The 17,090-nt window shown below is 47.8% G+C and overlaps 1 protein-coding gene across 2 annotated transcripts in view; it reads right to left on the reverse strand.

Moving 5' to 3' along the window:
• Positions 1-12,691: 12,691 nt before the first annotated feature.
• The window catches only part of HUNK (hormonally up-regulated Neu-associated kinase), a 112,361-nt gene continuing 107,962 nt past the window's right edge, over positions 12,692-17,090 (reverse strand). The window contains exons 11-12 of one of the 2 annotated variants that reach the window (XR_003792440.1): positions 14,700-16,040; positions 12,692-14,601 (exon numbers count right to left, since the gene is read on the reverse strand). Coding sequence is in view for 1 of the 2 variants with exons in the window: in XM_029215490.1 (XP_029071323.1) it covers positions 15,382-16,040 (659 nt within the window). In the remaining variant the exon portion in view is untranslated. Of the gene's footprint in view, positions 16,041-17,090 lie in introns of both variants that reach the window. The other variant, XM_029215490.1, reaches the window with a different exon arrangement.

Consider the following 17,090-nt stretch of genomic DNA (forward strand, 5'->3'; position numbering starts at 1 on the left):
AATCTGAGCCTGCTTTTCTAATTCACCCTGTAATGTAGGAAAGGCTTAACTGGATCCATGTATGAAGTGCTCAGAAATCCATGAAGGTAAGTGCTCTGCAATCATTTCCACTTCTTCATTGATAACTGGAGATCTGGTCCCAGAGGGGACCAGTGCAGGACCAGTGGAAGGAAGGGAAGGGGATGATGGAGGAGGCAAGACGCACAATTAGTCACAAGGGAAAAAATGAAGCTTCCATCCTTTTTCCTCCCTCTACTGCCAGTCTTTGCTTGGGAAAATGTGAAGGCTGGGGGCTGTGCACACATAGCCCTTGCCTCTGGCACCAACTGCTAAGTTCAGGGGGGCACATTTCCTCACCCTGAGGTTTGATGATTCATTAGAAGGACTCACAGAACTTACTGAAAGCTTTCTACTCACGGTTACAGTTTATTACAGTAAAAGGATGCAGATTAAAATCAGCCAAGAGAAGAGAAGCATAGGGTGGAGGCCAAGCAAGATCCAAGTGCAGTGTTCCAGTTGTTCTCTCCCAGTAGAGTCAGGCCAGCATCACTCTCCCAGCACAAGTGTGTGACAATCCACACAGGGTCCTGCCAACCAGGAAAGCTCAGCAAGCCTTGGAGTCCACAGCCTTTATTGGTGCTCCATCGGTTTAAACCTGGTCAGGCCCCCACGTGGTTGACCTCAGTCTCCAGCTCCTCCAGATGTCAGCTGATACCGCATAACCCAAAGCACCCACCCTAAGTCACATTGTTGATGTGGCTCAAAACTTCCAGGCAAACAAAGACACTCCCATCAAGCATGACATCCCAAGGGCTTGGACGTCCCCTCCTAGAAGCTGAGGACAAAGGCCAGACTCTCTCTGGGCAAGGTTGAATTCTTTCCACATAAAAGACGAGACTTCTTTCTCCCTCAAAGGAATCCTGCCATGCGTCGCATTTGCTTTTCTTCACTGGGCCTCATCAATCTGGACAGACTCAATGCCTCAGCCTGTTTGTCTTTTCTAGGTCAGATGTCATCTCCAAACCCTAATCTAGATTAGTCCTGAGTCCTTGGGGTCCGCCAGTGATGGGAGTGGAGGTTGGTGAGAATAAGGTTGATGCAGCTCCCTGAAACCTTCCATGTAGGTGACGTCTACATGCCTTAAGTATAAGACAAATCTGATTCACTTTTTTTAAAGGTAATCTTGGGATTTTGTCATCGAAAGTTCAGGTCACGAGCAGGTATAACATGAATCTGAGGGTATTTAATTCTGTGAAGGAGTATAGGAAATGAGATGAGTTGGATGAAATAAGGTGAAGTACAAAGAATGAATAAGCAAGTAGCTTGTAAGACATAAGCAGAATTTGTAAGAAATGTCAAGTATAGATAATAAATTAGTAACCTGTAAGTGATGTTGAATGATTTTTCAAAAAATAAATGGACTAGCAAGACTGCTGCTTACAGAGAGAAAGGGGTGGAAAGACCAAGTCATAATGTATGGGTCATGCCACCTCTAAGCTGATTGTTTTGTCATCCCTGGATTGGCCACCCGTCTGTGGCACTCAGTATGTCCCATTCTGAATCCCCATGTGCTCTGCCCAAGGAATGCTGGTAAAACCCACAGCTGTTCAGTAAGCTAGTCGGCAAACTCCAGCTATGACTGGGCATAACTGTCCCTGCATCTCTCCAGCAGAACAAGTGTATGTTGACCTCAGGTGCTTTCTGCCTGCTGACCCCTGCTCAACCTTGGCACCAAACCATCACTGCAGAAGGTTGATGCAGCTGTAGAGACAGGGTGTGTGTATGCCATGTAACCCAGGATTCACATGGGCTGCCCGCTATGCTAACTATGGTAACTACCCCATCCCAGCCGCTTTGCTTCTTGCTGTGTGTTTTAAGTTGACTTAACAAACCATGAGATTCAAGCATCTTAGTTTGGTCTGTGTGCTGTCTGTTCAGGGACCACTGGAATTGTTTTCAGGGTGGTCTCTTTGGAGGCTACCACTAGATCAAGGTGATTTCCTACACGACAGCAAGGATTAAATATTACAAACTATTATAAAAGGACATACAACTCAGGGGTGGACCCAGCATATCACAGAACTTTAAGGAAGGAATGAGGAAGGCATAGGCAGGGCTCTCTGAGGCTCCAGGGGCAGCATCTGCTCCCTCGCATCCCCGGGGAGGAGCCTGAATTTTCATGCAAATGTTGAATCAGACAACTGTCTGCCTTACTGATTCCCTTGTGGGAAGGAAAAGTCATGAAGCCAGGATTTGGGTATTTCTTTTGCTTCATGCCAATTAAAATACTAGTATTTTACTTTTTAAATGAAAGAGGATCACCACGACCATCTATGATTTTGTCCTCAGAGGCATTCTACCCGAGAGGAGGTCAGAATCCAGGACTAGACTTTTTCTCTTTCCAAGTGGAATGATTGAGGACGAAGGGCCTTGGAAAAATAAATTATCTTAGAAGAGAGATCTTCCCTAAGAGACTGGACTTGGCCTTGGAGGAAAAAGTGGGAATAAAGTGGAGGGAATGTAGCCCTGAGGAGTGGGAGGTGATTTGCTACTGGGGCAGGGGATTGGGTTTGAGAATCTTCCTCTTCTCATCCTTCCTTCCTCTCCCCCAACATCATTCCCTACTCCTTAATAATACACCCTTCTCCTTAATAATCCTCAGTAATTCTGAAATGGCTCCGAGATAGTTAAGGAAAGAGATGTGGGCCAAACGCTCTGGGAAAAATATAAATGACCAATAAATATAAGATGTTCAACCTCACTAGGAACTCCAGAAATAGGAATTAAAAGCAACAATACAATTCTTTAGGACGGTTTTGAACAACTGAGAGAAGTAGTCTCCACTCTTTCCAAGTAAGGAGACCTTTAAGCTTATAACTCCCTAGGTCTGCCTCAAGATGGACATGATTCTGATTTTGGAGGGTTTTTTTTTTTTTAACGATAGTGAAATACTACCATTATACTGACAAAAGTGGCAGGTATTTGGGGATTTAATAAAAGCGTGGTATCCAGGGTTTATTGAAATCATAACTCATGGCAGTCTTGAGAGATGACAGTCATTTTTTTCTTTGCCATTGGTCTTGTAGAGATTTCATTTGGAGAAATCAGAGTCTATAACCAGCACTGAGTTTTGCAAGAGGAAATTATCCCACCTCTGTGTTACCCAGACCCTTCTCTTTCTTCCTCCTAAAAGACTCTCCCACCTATGCCCTGACCCAGTCCTGCCTGTTCACGTGTGCACTGGATTCTGAGCAACAGAACTATAGAACTAATAAGCTGTCAAAACCTGGGTACCTTCTTCATTAGCAGATCTTCTTTCTTCCCTGAGATTTGGAAGAAAATTGAGATTTGGAAGTTCAGTAAAGAGCTTTCTGGCTGGATTCCCCTCTGAAATGAAACTGAAACCACCTAGCATCACCTATGAACAGACATTTACAAGATGGAATGTCTGCATGTCCCCTCCCCCCTTCTCCAGTAGAAGGACAGATTTTTATTCCATACACCAAATGCCATTTCCTATCTCCTTCCCTTCTCAGTTTCCTCCTATTCCATCAAGAAAGAGGAAAGTTCAGAAGTGAACTTGAAAATTCCTGCATTGCAGAAACGCCATAAGGCGTTTCTTTCTCCTGTGAATTGGTCTGTCCATAGCCTACCTCCAAAAGTTACAGCTCTGCAAAATGTCAGAGATACAGGATGAGTGAGGGCCACCTTCTGCAGGGAATCCGGCAGATCCCTTGGAAAGTTCTGCAATCATTCCAAATGAGATGAAGAGATGGAAACGCTTGCACTGGGATCATTAAGAACCATTTTCCAGAATTAATGCAAGAAGATTTGATAACATTTCCCTGGCCACCACCATCATGACTATCAGGAAAGTTCACCAAAGCAGTTAAATCAAACAGCAGGATGACATGAAACAGAAATGCTGGCAAAACCTCCTATTTGGAGCTTCTTTTATAAACTGGTCTAACTCACTATGGTGGTATGTTTTGCCCCAAGCCTTTGAAACTATCAAGCTGGGGTTTATGGCTGTCAGGGAGGACCACTGACACAGGCCTTGCCTTGAAATTCCTGTCTGTGTCCACCCAGGAGCTGTTTGGCATCACACGGATGGCGACAGGCTGGGTGCCAGATCTGCATGCCTATTCCAGGCAGTGGGTGAGGATATCTGAGAGGCTGCCTTTCATCCACAGTTTCCCTGCCCTTTGCCAACATGAACTCCTCTGGGAACCTCCCCACCCATCATGCTGAAAGGGGGCAATGCCTGGGATGTCCCTGCCACTCATACTCCTGGCTCAGACTCTCTGAGGCTGCAGTCAGCTGCCAAAAAGAAAGGTCAGGCTGGGGGAAATACATAGGCGGCCCTGGAAAACCCCATCCCCTCGGCAGCAGTGCCAGGTGCATCTGTGGCAGCCAAGGCAAGGGTCCCACATCATCCATGTAAGCACAGAAGCATCAAGTGGAGGCCAGAGGCAGTAGGCTGTCTTTTAGTCTTGTGTGTCTTGCTAATGTAGTGGTGACCAGCCTTTGTGGAGGATGCTATAGACTGACTTGTGTTCCCCAACCCCCCCCCCGACAAATTCTTACGTTGAAGCCCTAACTCCCATGTGGCTGTATTTGGAGATAGGCCCTATAGGAGGTAATTAAGGTTAAATGAGGTCATAAGGGTGGGGCCCCAATCCTATAGGCCTGGTGCCATTATAAGAAGAGACTCCAGTGATTCTCTCTCTGCACTTGAACAGAGAAAAGGCCATGTGAGGGCACAGCTAGAAATCAACCATCTACAAACCAGCAAGAGAGGTCTCACCAGAAACCAACCCTGACAGCACCTTGATCTTGGACTTTCCAGCCTCCAGAACTGTGAGAAAATACATGTCTGTTGTTCAAGCCACCCATTCTACAGGACACCTGGCCAGTATTCCTTGAGACCCGCAAGGTCATGAAAAACAACAAAAGATTGAGAAACTGCCACAGGCCAGAGGAGACTGGGGAGTCATGACAGTTAAATGCAATGTGGTGTCCTGGATTGGATCCTGGGACAGAAATTGTCCTATTAATGGGAAAACTGATGAGACCCAAATAAAGTCTGGAGATTAGTTAATAGTAATGCACCAATGTCAGTTTCTTAGTTGTGACAAATATACTCTAATAAAGTAAGATGTTAACAATGGGGGAAACTGGGTAAGGAATATCCAGGTAAGGGGAACTCTCTGTACTATCTTTGTAATTCTTCTGTAAATCTAACATTTTTCCAAAATAAAAAGTCAATTAAAAAAAAGAATATTTTGAATTCCAAGAGAAATACTAAAACAGAATTCCACAAAAGCATTCTGAAAACTGGCAGCAATGCTAGCACACGAGTTCACTTTCTCAAGGGGCTGAATTCAACTGTTTTTGTTTTATGTCTTTGAGGAATCTCTCCCTAGAGAGTGGGACAACTTGTCCATAGCTCCTTAATGCAGATCAAGGCTGAGGACGGAGGCCCCTCGACTCTGGTACTCTGTACAACAGCACAGCAAACTGCCACAAGGTAGCTTACACACCTATAGCACTTGCTTTGTATCAGACACTTCTAAGTGTCTTGCATATATTAACTATTTAATCCTCATTTAACTTATTACCCCAAATTCTTATTTTGCAGATGGTTCTGGATTTGATGTGTCTTCCACTGCCCCATGCTAAGTGGCATGAGAGGAGGGTGGATTTCATACCTCCATGTGGAGATCATACTAGCCCTTGGTAGCCCTTCGTCTTTGGAGGGTGGAACTAACAGGATTTGTGAATGGACTAGAGGTGGGAGGTGAGGGGAGAATGTGGTCCAGGATGATGCTCAGGTTGGGGCTTGGGCAAGGAGGCATCTGTGGTGCCCTTCACTACAAGAGGGAGACCAGGAGAATTTGTTCTGAAGAATGAGATAATTTGTTTTGGATACACTGAGTTGAGTGTGGTCCTTCTCTGGGGCTTGATAAACATGCCTGAAACTCCAGAGAATATTCTGATGTGAAGATAGAGTTTTAGGACAAACAGTATGCTGATTCATGGATTTTGTGGAGAATCGAGACTTCATAAACCCCTGGACACAGCATTCCCACAATTCAGCATCCCCCCTCCCCTCCAGGGTTGTCTCTCTGTGAAAGTCTATGTCAGGAGGTGACCAGATTATCAACTTGGTCCCAGTGTCTGCCTTCCTTGGGGTGGACCTGCCAATCACTCCACATGGTCAGATGTGGTTTCCTCTCCTCCCCGCCTCTGAGCATCCCAAAGTTTCCACCCAAAGCATCACTTCCTAACATACTCAATTCTGAACATCTCGAGACTTCACAGAGTTGACTCCCCCGTGGTTCCCAAGGCCCTGTGTCAGGTCCAGACTTGCCAGGCCTCTGGCCCTGGTAACAGCAGAAGATGGTGACGCATCCATCCACCACCCACCCATCCATCCATCAGCCACTCACCCATCCACCCACCCATCCATCCACCACCTACCCATCCATCCATAAGCCACTCACCCATCCACCCACCCATCCATCCACCACCTACCCATCCATTCGTCATCTACTCACCCATCCACCCACCAGTCCATCCACCACCTACCTATCCATCCATCAGCCACTCACCCATCTACCCACCCATCCATCCACCACCCACCCATCCCTCCATCAGCCACTCACCCATCCACCCACCCACCCATCCACCCACCACCCACCCATCCCTCCATCAGCCACTCACCCATCCACCCACCAGTCCATCCACCACCTACCTATCCATCCATCAGCCACTCACCCATCTACCCACCCATCCATCCACCACCCACCCATCCCTCCATCAGCCACTCACCCATCCACCCACCCACCCATCCACCCACCACCCACCCATCCCTCCATCAGCCACTCACCCATCCACCCACCCACCCATCCACCCACCCACCCATCCACCCACCACCCACCCATCCATCCATCAGCCACTCACCCATCCACCCACCCATCCATCCACCACCCACCCATCCATCCATCAGCCACTCACCCTTCCACCCACCTATCCACCTACTATGCACCCACCCATCCATCCCTGTGTTGGATGTACTCGTGGAGGACCATGAGTACCCAGAGAAGGGCAAGACAAACCATGCTTGGGAAGGTGGAGAGAGCAGTTACACATACCCTCTTCCTTCAAATACTCCTCACAAATCAATTTCCTTCTTTCTATTATCCACCCTCTCTGTGGCCCAAAATTTGCAAGACGGAATGAGTAGACCCCAGGCATCGTGACACTCCTAAGCATGCCCAGCCCCTCCCTTGATTCTGGGCTCTTCACGCAGGGTGGTGGGAAGAGAACTGACCGTGGAGGCAGATGTTGCCAATGACAAGTTTGAGTTCCTCATGCCTTATTTCTCCATTCTGGCCTCAAATGCGCCATCTGTAAATGAGGGAGGTTGACCCTGACTCTGCCTCTTAAAATTATCCCCTGAAATATCCAAAGCAGAGAGGACAATCAGGGGTGGATTCACAATATTCACACTAATTTTGCATCTGAATACATGACATATGTTAGTTTTAAGTAAAAAAACAAAAAAATTGTTTTAATTAGCAATGAGTTATAAAAGCTCTGCTCCAAGAAGCTGCTTCGTGCTTATCTTGAGAACCCATGTTTCCTGTCGCTCTTTGTGGAATGCCCCAAACTCCTGGGAGGGACTAAGCCCAGGAACTAGGTGACCCCAAGGTCCTTGTGATTCTGTGACTTGGGCCCAAAGGCTCTGAAAGTGAGAATGGCTCATGTAATTGAAGTGGCCACGGTGGGACGGGCTCTGAATGGGCTCTCTGGGGCTCTCTGACTCAGGTGGCACGATTCATCTTTCAGTGGAGGGGATGCTGGTCCAGCCAGTGGCCACACCATGTCATTCAGGTTTGAGTAATGGTCATGATTCATCTACAAGACACCATGCAGCTACACATCTGCTCTAGATTTAGACTTTTCCCTCAAATGTTGACTAAGCTCTCTCTTTTTATGAGCAAGCAAGAGCCCATTTTGGAGAGGCCATTCACAAAGAGAATGGGAAATGGCTTGAATGGAATGTGATTTGAGCACCAGGGCCATGCTCTTCTGTGTGGATGAAGCAGGATGAATCCGAGAATGGGGACTAATAGTGGCAGCGGCAGACCGGTGACCAGGACGTTCTCCTGGAGTGTCGCCGCGCCTGTGGTTGGAACCACCGCTGGAAGTCTACCAAAAGCAATAAGGAAGGAGCTCTCTTTTTCTTCTTTTCAGGTGGTGGGACATGTTGAACATCTGCGGTCTGTGACTGCATTAGTGCTGGTTGTGTGAACTGGGCAAAGCTACCTCAACTTACTTGTAAAATAGAGACAATCTGACCACTCCACAGGGTTCTTGTGAGGATTAAAGCGAGAGGCCTGAGGGCCAAAGTCTCTGTGGCCTGTTTTTGTCTGCCCACCAGACATTTTTAAAGGGTTGTAGAAAAACAAAAACAAAACACAAAGAAGAATATACCACAGACTGCACGATAATCCGCTAAGCGTAAAGTATTTTCTATCTGGCCCTTTACAGAAAAGTCTGTGGGTCTCTGGATTGAAGGAAGAAATATACTTGAAAACAACTGGCTCATGGGTCTAGCATATCGGGGACACTTGGAAAAGGTGGAATTTCACTCCAAAAAAAAGGACAACTTTCTGGGAGTAATTTAGTTGCAAGAAAAGGGTAAACGAGATTCAACATATGGGACAAAATCTGTAGGATTTGTAGAATATATAAATATTTCTATTTGGCCTCCCCACCGTGTTAGTCTGCTGGGGCTGCCATAACAAAATACCACAGACCGTGCGGCTTAAACAACCGACATCTATTTCCTCACAGTTCTGGAGGCCAGTAGTCCAAGATCCAGGTGTCAGCATGTTGGCTTTCTCCCGAGGCCTCTCTCCTTGGCTGGCAGACGCTGCCTTCTCATTGTGTTTTCACATGGTCTTTCCTCTGTCTGGTGTCCCCTCTGTGTATCCAAATTTCCTCTTCTTATAAGGACACCAGTCAGATTGAATTAGGGCCCACCCTAATGGTGGCCTTTTTAAAACTCACCTCTTTAAAGGCCCTATATCCAAACACAGCCACATTCTGAGGTACGGGGGGTTAGGCCTTCAATATATGAATTTTTGAGGGCATACAATTCAGCTTATAACACTCTTCTTAAATTAAAGGAAGTATCTATAATTAACAATGCTTATCCCTTTATTTAGAACAAATAGTCCTTACACATGAAGAGGTGCCATAATTGTGTAACAATGGGAAAGGCCAATCCAATTTTAGGGAGCCTTTAAGGGAGAGGCATCTGTACTTCCCCTGTGGCAGAAAGATTCACTGCACCCAAAATATCCATATGGTCCCACACATTTCTCAGCCTCTTGCTCACAGGCAGGGCCATAGGACTAGTTCCAGCTCTCATGAAGCTCTCAAGGGCCAGTGGAAGCCCTCCAGCTCGCCCTTCTTGGCTGTAGCAGCTAGAGAAGCTTCATTTTGAGTGGACAGAACTGGAAGCTGGAAGCAGCCTGGATCCCTGAGTCACCACATAGAGGACAGCTACTCTGGAGTCAGCCAAAGTGCATAAATGTTTGTGTAAGTAAGAAATAAAGCTTTATTGCACAAATCACAGAGATTTGGGTTGAATTTATCTATCTATCTATCTAACACACTGGTTGTCAGAGAAGAGTACACTGGTGAAGGATCACAGAAAGCACGCTCATTTCAGACCTGCCGTGAATTCACTACCTAACCTTGGACAAGAAGCCTTATTCCTGACGCAGGCTTGCACTCTGCCCGTTGTTAGCTGGCTGTGGTAACAAGGCCTAGAAAAAATAAATTTTGTTATTCCTGAGGGTTTATATATAATATCAGCCAAAGACTTTCCTTTCAAAATAGCTATGGGGGGACTTCCCTGGTGGCACAGTGGTTAAGAATCCGGCAGCCAGTGCAGGGGACATGGGTTCAAGCCCTGGTCCGGGAAGATCCCACATGCCACGGAGCAACTAAGCCCGTGTGCCCCAACCACTGAGCCTGCGCTCTAGAGCCCGCGAGCCACAACTACTGAAGCCCATGCACCTAGATCCTATGCTCCGCAGCAGGAGAAGCCACCGCAATGAGAAGCCCTCGCACCGCAACGAAGAGTAGCCCCCGCTCGCCACAACTAGAGAAAGCCTGCGTGCAGCAACGGAGACCCAATGCAGCCAAAAGTAAATAAATAAATAAAGTAAATAAATAATTAAAAAAAACAGCTATGGGCCATCTTCTGAACAAGGAATATGTTGTATAACTAACTCAGGCCCTTAAATTAGGGCCATTTATTAAATAATGCAGCGTCCTGGCATTGTCCACTCTGTGACGTGTCACTGGTTAGTCCCTGAGTTTGCTGCACAGAGGTCTACTCTACACCCCCAGAGCTCATGCCCCCAAAGACCTCCTTAATCGCGTACCAGCCCAAACATGGATATACATGTAGAAGCAGATTGCAAAGGCTGAGATGCTCCCCACTCTTTCCCACCCCCAGGCCCCTTGGAGCCACAGACATCAGCTCTCAGAGATAACTGTGTGTCCTGAAAACAGGTCCACAGAACGAAGTGCAAATACAGACTCCATTTGTCTTTGGAACCAGGTGTCTGAAAAGCACCCTTGACCACAAAAAAAAACCTGCCACAAATAGTACACTCATTTACTACTCAGGAAATATGCTCCTTTCATTGAAAAGTGATGACATTAAATTGAACCAGCTCCCAGTACTGCTCTGCATTATTCTAACTGTGCCTGTAACGCTTAGAGGGTCTTACAAAGAAAACAAATACGATAATCGAGAGGCTTCCAGACCCCCTAAAAATATCAGTCTCACATTCTTTCTGAATTGGTCTCACGTTATGACATGGCTATATAGAAAGTATTTTATTGACTTAATCTCGTAAAACCCAGTAGCCTTTTAACAGCTAACATAGATAACGAGGCTATCCAGGGTGGCTGCTTACTTGGGAGATCTGTTGAGAATGAAAGAGTTTTTGTCCGGCTTCAAGAGTTGCCATACTGAGTGAAGTAAGAGAAAGAGAAATATGGTATGATATCACTTATATGTGGAATCTAAAATAAAATGACACAAATGAACTTATTTACAAAACAGAAACAGACTCACAGATTTAGAGAACGAACTTATGGCTACTGGGGGGAAAGGGAGGGGAGAGGGATAGTTAGGGAGTTTGGGATTGACATGTACACACTGCTGTATTTAAAATAGATAACCAACGAGGACCTCCTGTATAGCACAGGGAACTCTGCTCAATATTATGTAACAACCTAAATGGGAAAAGAATTTGAAAAACAATAGATACATGTATATGTATAACTGAATCACTTTGCTGTACACCTGAAACACAACATCGTTAATCAAATGTACTCCTGTATAAAATAAAGTTAAAAAAAAAAAGTTGATGGTAGACAGAAAGCGTATGATGCTCAGGATCTCTATAACTGAATCACTTTGCTGTACACCTGAAACACAACATCGTTAATCAACTGTACTCCTGTATAAAATAAAGAGTTTAAAAAAAAAAAAAAGTTGATGGTAGACAGAAAGCGTATGATGCTCAGGATCTCTATAACTGAATCACTTTGCTGTACACCTGAAACACAACATCGTTAATCAACTGTACTCCTGTATAAAATAAAGAGTTTAAAAAAAAAAAAGAGTTGATGGTAGACGGAAAGCGTGTGATGCTCAGGATCTCAAGAAGCTGCACAATTTTTAGAACAACTTAAAACAGCAAAGACTGGCCCACGTGGAAACCCCAAAGATACGCGCTGTAATGACAGCCCGATCTGCTGTTGACTTTCCCCTCTGCCCACGGTGGCCATGCTCTCTGATTTCTCTGTGTTCTTTGAGGAAGGTGCCCTGCCCCCCAGACCCACTCAGGGACCCTGGACAGTCCTTAAACCATTTGGGGCCCCAGTTTTCTCTTCTTCAAAAAAGCTTGGGTTGAACCCCATGATCTCAGGTCCCTTCTGTTCTGAATTGTTCTGATTCCTAAAAGAAAACATCATCATCGAAACTAGACACACCTTCTTGCCTCCCCCATCCCCACCCCATCAAACTTCAGAGCGAGCTTTGCATGGTGGAAACTGTGGGCCTCTCACTTTCTACCATGCTACACCGTGCAGGGGAGCCACACTGCAAGGGGGACACAGGGCTTAAGCAAGTCTGTAGATATGAAAAATGTTTTGTGAACAGTTATGAAAGAAGTCAGAACTGGGCCAATCCGAACACCCCGTCTGGACCCCCCTTCCATTCTACTCACCACTCCTCTTCCCCCAACCCTCAAACAAGGACAAAAGCTAGAGGTAATGTTCACAGATGGCATTCTTCATGTGCCATTTTCAGAGTCTACAAGGGAGATCCTGATACCCCCGCCCCAAAAACAGAAAAATTGTGATTCGTCTTGAACTGCCACTTGCCGGACGTCAGGCAGATAGATGTTGGCAGACACCCTGTGGCAAGTGAAACGAAGCCAAAAATGCCCTCAGATACCCACACCTTGATCCCCTCTTGTATCCTGTCAGTTGCTGGGCCAAGAACTTCACGTAGAAGATGATACCACTATTTTGCAACGTGCTCTTAGTTTTAAGATGTTAGCCAATAAATGAAGCAGCCATAGTGAGGGAAAAGTGTATTTCACAGTCGTTATAAAAGTACATATATTTAATAATGGTGACATAAATACAGTCCTTACTTATGACCAGATGGTACAACGAAAGCCGACTTTTCCTCCCGGATGTCACACGAAGATAGCTGTCACTTCCGGCAGTAACTATAGGCTGGCTGACTCAGCTCACAGGTGCAGACTACTACTGAGAGACAGTCATGGGTCAAAGAGACAACACGCTTTGTACTTACCAAAGGGATAATCAAGGTCTCCATATAAATATAACAAAATAATAAAGAATTAACATTTCTTCTCTCACTCGATTCCATAGATTTGTCAGGTGCTCACACACACAAAATACAGTTTCCCCCCTTCCTCACTCCCCCCCCTCACCTCTCACTGGGTTTGGAATAAACCTGAGTTCACAGTTCAAGTTGCCAGTGGCGATGCATTTGGTCAGTTGTAGGAGAGCCTGCAGCTGTTCTGGAAGCATACGAGGATCGGGGAACACGTCCCAGCAAGCTAACAGCGACACAGAAATGCTCATGTTCTCGAGGCAAGTAAAACACAAGAGAGAGACATAAAGAGCTAGACCAAGTTCACAGGCACGTAGCCTGCAAGCCTGCAGGGCCGGCACTTGCAGCTGGAAACCATCTTCAAAAAGGCTTCTTCGGCGATCAAAGACCAAACACTTCATGTCAAATGGAGAGAGGGACTTTTTCAGATGCTTTTCTTCTCTCGACTTAAAAAGCTCTATTTTCAACGGAAAGTTCCGCAACCCGGTCTGCAGCCATCCAAAGGAGTGCCACCAACAGCGGGGAGCCTGACTTACTCCTTAGCCCTAGGGCTGGGGTGATCCCATCAAGGGGGAAGCAGCAGCCCCAGGTCTTGTCAAGGTCAGCCAAGACTGGCCACGGCAGTGGCTTCTGGGGACAGCCAGGTATCCGCTCTCTCCTTGCTAAGTCAGAGACGTTTGGGGCAGAAGAAGGTCACCAGTGCTGAATGAGAAGAAATGAAGGACCATCCCCACTACTCTCTGGCACAGGCTGGCTGCCGGTGGAAGGGAAGGCAGGCTTTGCAAATGCTCAAAGGCTGTGGCCTTTGTTCGGGATCAGTGGGCTGGGAGGACTAGCCCTGGGGTGGCCACATTAGTGGTTTCTGGCCGCACCTGCACCAGCCAACAGTTGAAGACTCCAGGCTGCAGTGTAACCTGTCTCCAAACTGACCTCTATCCAACCTGTGCTGATTCTTCTTCTTTTGCCAGTTCTGCTCACCACCAAGTGGTCCCCGCCAAGTGCCAGGGCCCAGACCCCAGTGGAGACAGACCCCGGTGGGCTCCAAGCTACACACGGTCAGACGACGCTGGGGTCCACAAAACACGTACAGAGGGACGGCACAGACACAGACCCAGAGATGCATCTTTGGTTCCATCCTTGGCAAAAGGTGTGAAAACAGAACATGGACTCAAAGCCTGCGTGAGGAATGCTGCTGTCCTCAAAGAAGATACGATACTGTATTTTGAACGTGATGCCCTCCAGACGAGCCTCTCACAGCCCACGGCAAACTGGCTGAATTCTAAATCACGCCTGTTTCCTTGGCAGCTTGAAAACCGCATTGCACAGAGCTAATGGTGCCTTCTGAACACATCCATATCCAACCATAATTCTCTTCTCTCTTTCCAAATAACCACCCGTAACTATGTGTTACGCTTTCCAGCAGGATCAGGGCTCCGTCGATCTGATGGGAAGAACACATGGCCGGCTATGATCTCGCCCCTCCTGCAGGCCAGCGTAGGCCACCAGCCACTCAAAACATCACCTGGGTGAGCTTTGATGCCCTCCACGCTTATCCTCCTGTGAGAACAGGAGTTTGGTGAAATCAATTCTCATCTCTCCATCCAGGTTTTTTAAAATTATGTTGTTTCGGTCTAATGACATCACATAAAGAAAAATCAGCTTCGGAGAAGACAATTCAACCATTAGCAAGTTTCAACCAAAAGAGAAAAGAAATCTGTCAAGACCCCACCTGGCAAATGAGTGTCCCCATCGGCTCTTTCCTTTCATTGGCGTCCCCACTGTTCGGATTGGTCTTTGACCAGATGCCCCTTTTTGCTCAGAGGGGACGGTGCTGGTTTCGGAGGTTCCTGCCTGTCCTCCCCAGGGGTTCATGGGACTGGGCGCTCCAGGTCGCCAACTCTTGCCACCCCTGCAGGGATCCACCTCTATGAAAAGAGGGGAAACCGTGCCTGGGTGAACCAGTTTGTGACGCCGCCATCTGACTGCTGAAAAGAGAACAGTCCGTTGAGAGGCACACACAGAGCACGAAGTGGAGAAACAGCTCGGAAGGGTCTGTCATCTGAGTGGCCCAGAGCCCGATGCTGGCTTCTCACCCCCAGTGCAGTTGAGGGAGGTGGGTGGAGGGTTCGTGAGTGGGTGGGAGGAAGGAGGCCGTGCATGATTGGAGCTGGATGCACGGGCAGGCAACCCTCCTGGGGGATCCCAGCATCTCCAGGGGGCCCTACTCGGGACTGGGCTGTACGGGCTCTTGGGTCCGTGGGTTTCAGCTGTGGGGACATCGCATGTCAGGAGGAGGTGAGACCGTGAAAGATGCTCTGTGAGAGGCCTTTGAGTCTTCATGCCCTGACAGATGTATGGAGCTGCTCCATTGCTTTCCTTAGAAATGCCAAGAACCCCACTGCTGGCCCAGGTTAACACTGGCCTTTGACACCGTCAGCCACGTCGAAGGAGAGGCTCACGGGGGCCAGGGGCTGCAGCGGGGGCATGCTGGCCTCCAGGGGCCTGTCTGCGGAGGGCTGCAGGCTCTGATGTCGCTTCCTCAACATCTGTCCGATGCCCATCATGGGGAACCTGCCTCGGCTTTTCACACAGTTCGGGCTCCCCAGGGGCTGTGTGGTGCCACTGCCGGACCCCGGGGCTGGGGGACACATGCCCTCCTCTTTGGGGGGGCTGTTCTTATCTTCGTGGGCAAAGGAGACCAGAGTGGGGTGCAAAGGAGTTTGGAGAGGTGACGGGCTTCCAGGCAGCAGGACGGGAGAGAGCGTCCGCTCACCGGGATTCCCTCGAGCCAGGCCTCCAGGGGAGTTCAGAATCCTATAGTGATGGGACGGGGACAGCAGTTCCGTCTGGTCGTCACGATCCACAGACTCAAAGGAGCGCACCATATCCAGCATCGGGGGGTCTTCCTTGCCAGGGAGGCCAGCGCTCCCAGGCCCCTGCTGAGGGGCCTCTGGTTTCTTGACAATCCTGGGTGTCCTGGGGGGCGGCACAGGGATGAACTCCATGGAGGAGGAAGCCACACAATTGGAGTCCGAGGTTTTGCGAAAAATATTGCGGCAGCCGAAGGAATCTACACACCAAGAAAGCAAAGGAAACATGAAGACGCCACACAAACAGTGCCGACGGCCCGCTCCCGCCTGCTCTGACCCCCAGCTTCACTGAGACAGCGTGTTATCCAGGGAGGTCAGATGGAAGCACGCAGTGAATGGCCGCAGCATCCCATCCTCCCCATGGGGAATCAGATGGTCTTCCTAGAATGGAGGAGACAGAAGGCTGGTGATGGGAGGCCTCCTGGATTCTGATTTGCCTCATGGCGCCAGCTTAACATCTGTTCTCCTTTCGGTTGCTTAAAATTCCGGACCCTGCCGAAGAGCCTTTGAATAAAAAGGTCCACGGCTCAACAGAACGATCACGAAACTGGGGAAGCACACGGATACCAGCTCTCTGAGGACTTGCAGATTTGGTCCTCAGATAATCGAAGCTGGAAGGAGGGTTTCCCTCGTGACTTTTTAAAAAAAAATTATGGTAAAAATTACATAACATGAATTTTAAAGTGTTTATTTGTTACTTAACCACTATTAAGTGCACAGTTCAGTAGTGCTCAGTACCTCCACACTGCTCTGAAATAGAACTCTTCACCTTGCAAATCTAACAGTGGTTGCCAGGGGCAACCGGTCTATGAATCTGACTACTCTACGTCCCTTGTATAAGTGGAGTCCACAGTATTTGTCCTTTTGTGAGCGGCTTGTTTCACTGAGCACGATGTCCTCAAGGTTCCTCTGTGTCAGCATAGCACGGGTCAGAATCTCCTTCCTTTTTAAGGCTCCCTCGTGTTTTTTGGTCTCACCGGAGCCTCACCTAATTCTGAACAGGGGTGAAACACTCTTCCTCTGTATATTTAAGGCAACCAGCTGACCCCCACGGTTTCCATTTCAAGTTGGCAGACTAGAATCCAGGTTTGCAGACTGCCAGAAAAGAAAGGGAAAACCTCCACGGGTTTGGAGGTGAGGGAAGTAAAGCCAAGTTCCTGTGGAACAGGCCCTGTCTTAGCTGCCTTTTCCTACCATCACATTTTATAGGCCCCGTCGGGGCTCAGAGGCAGGAGCAAGCTGCCGCCCCC

The sequence above is a fragment of the Monodon monoceros genome, unplaced genomic scaffold (assembly GCF_005190385.1).
Source record: "Monodon monoceros isolate NGI ecotype Baffin Bay Population unplaced genomic scaffold, NGI_Narwhal_1 Super_Scaffold_11, whole genome shotgun sequence".
Taxonomy (NCBI): Eukaryota; Metazoa; Chordata; class Mammalia; order Artiodactyla; family Monodontidae; genus Monodon; species Monodon monoceros.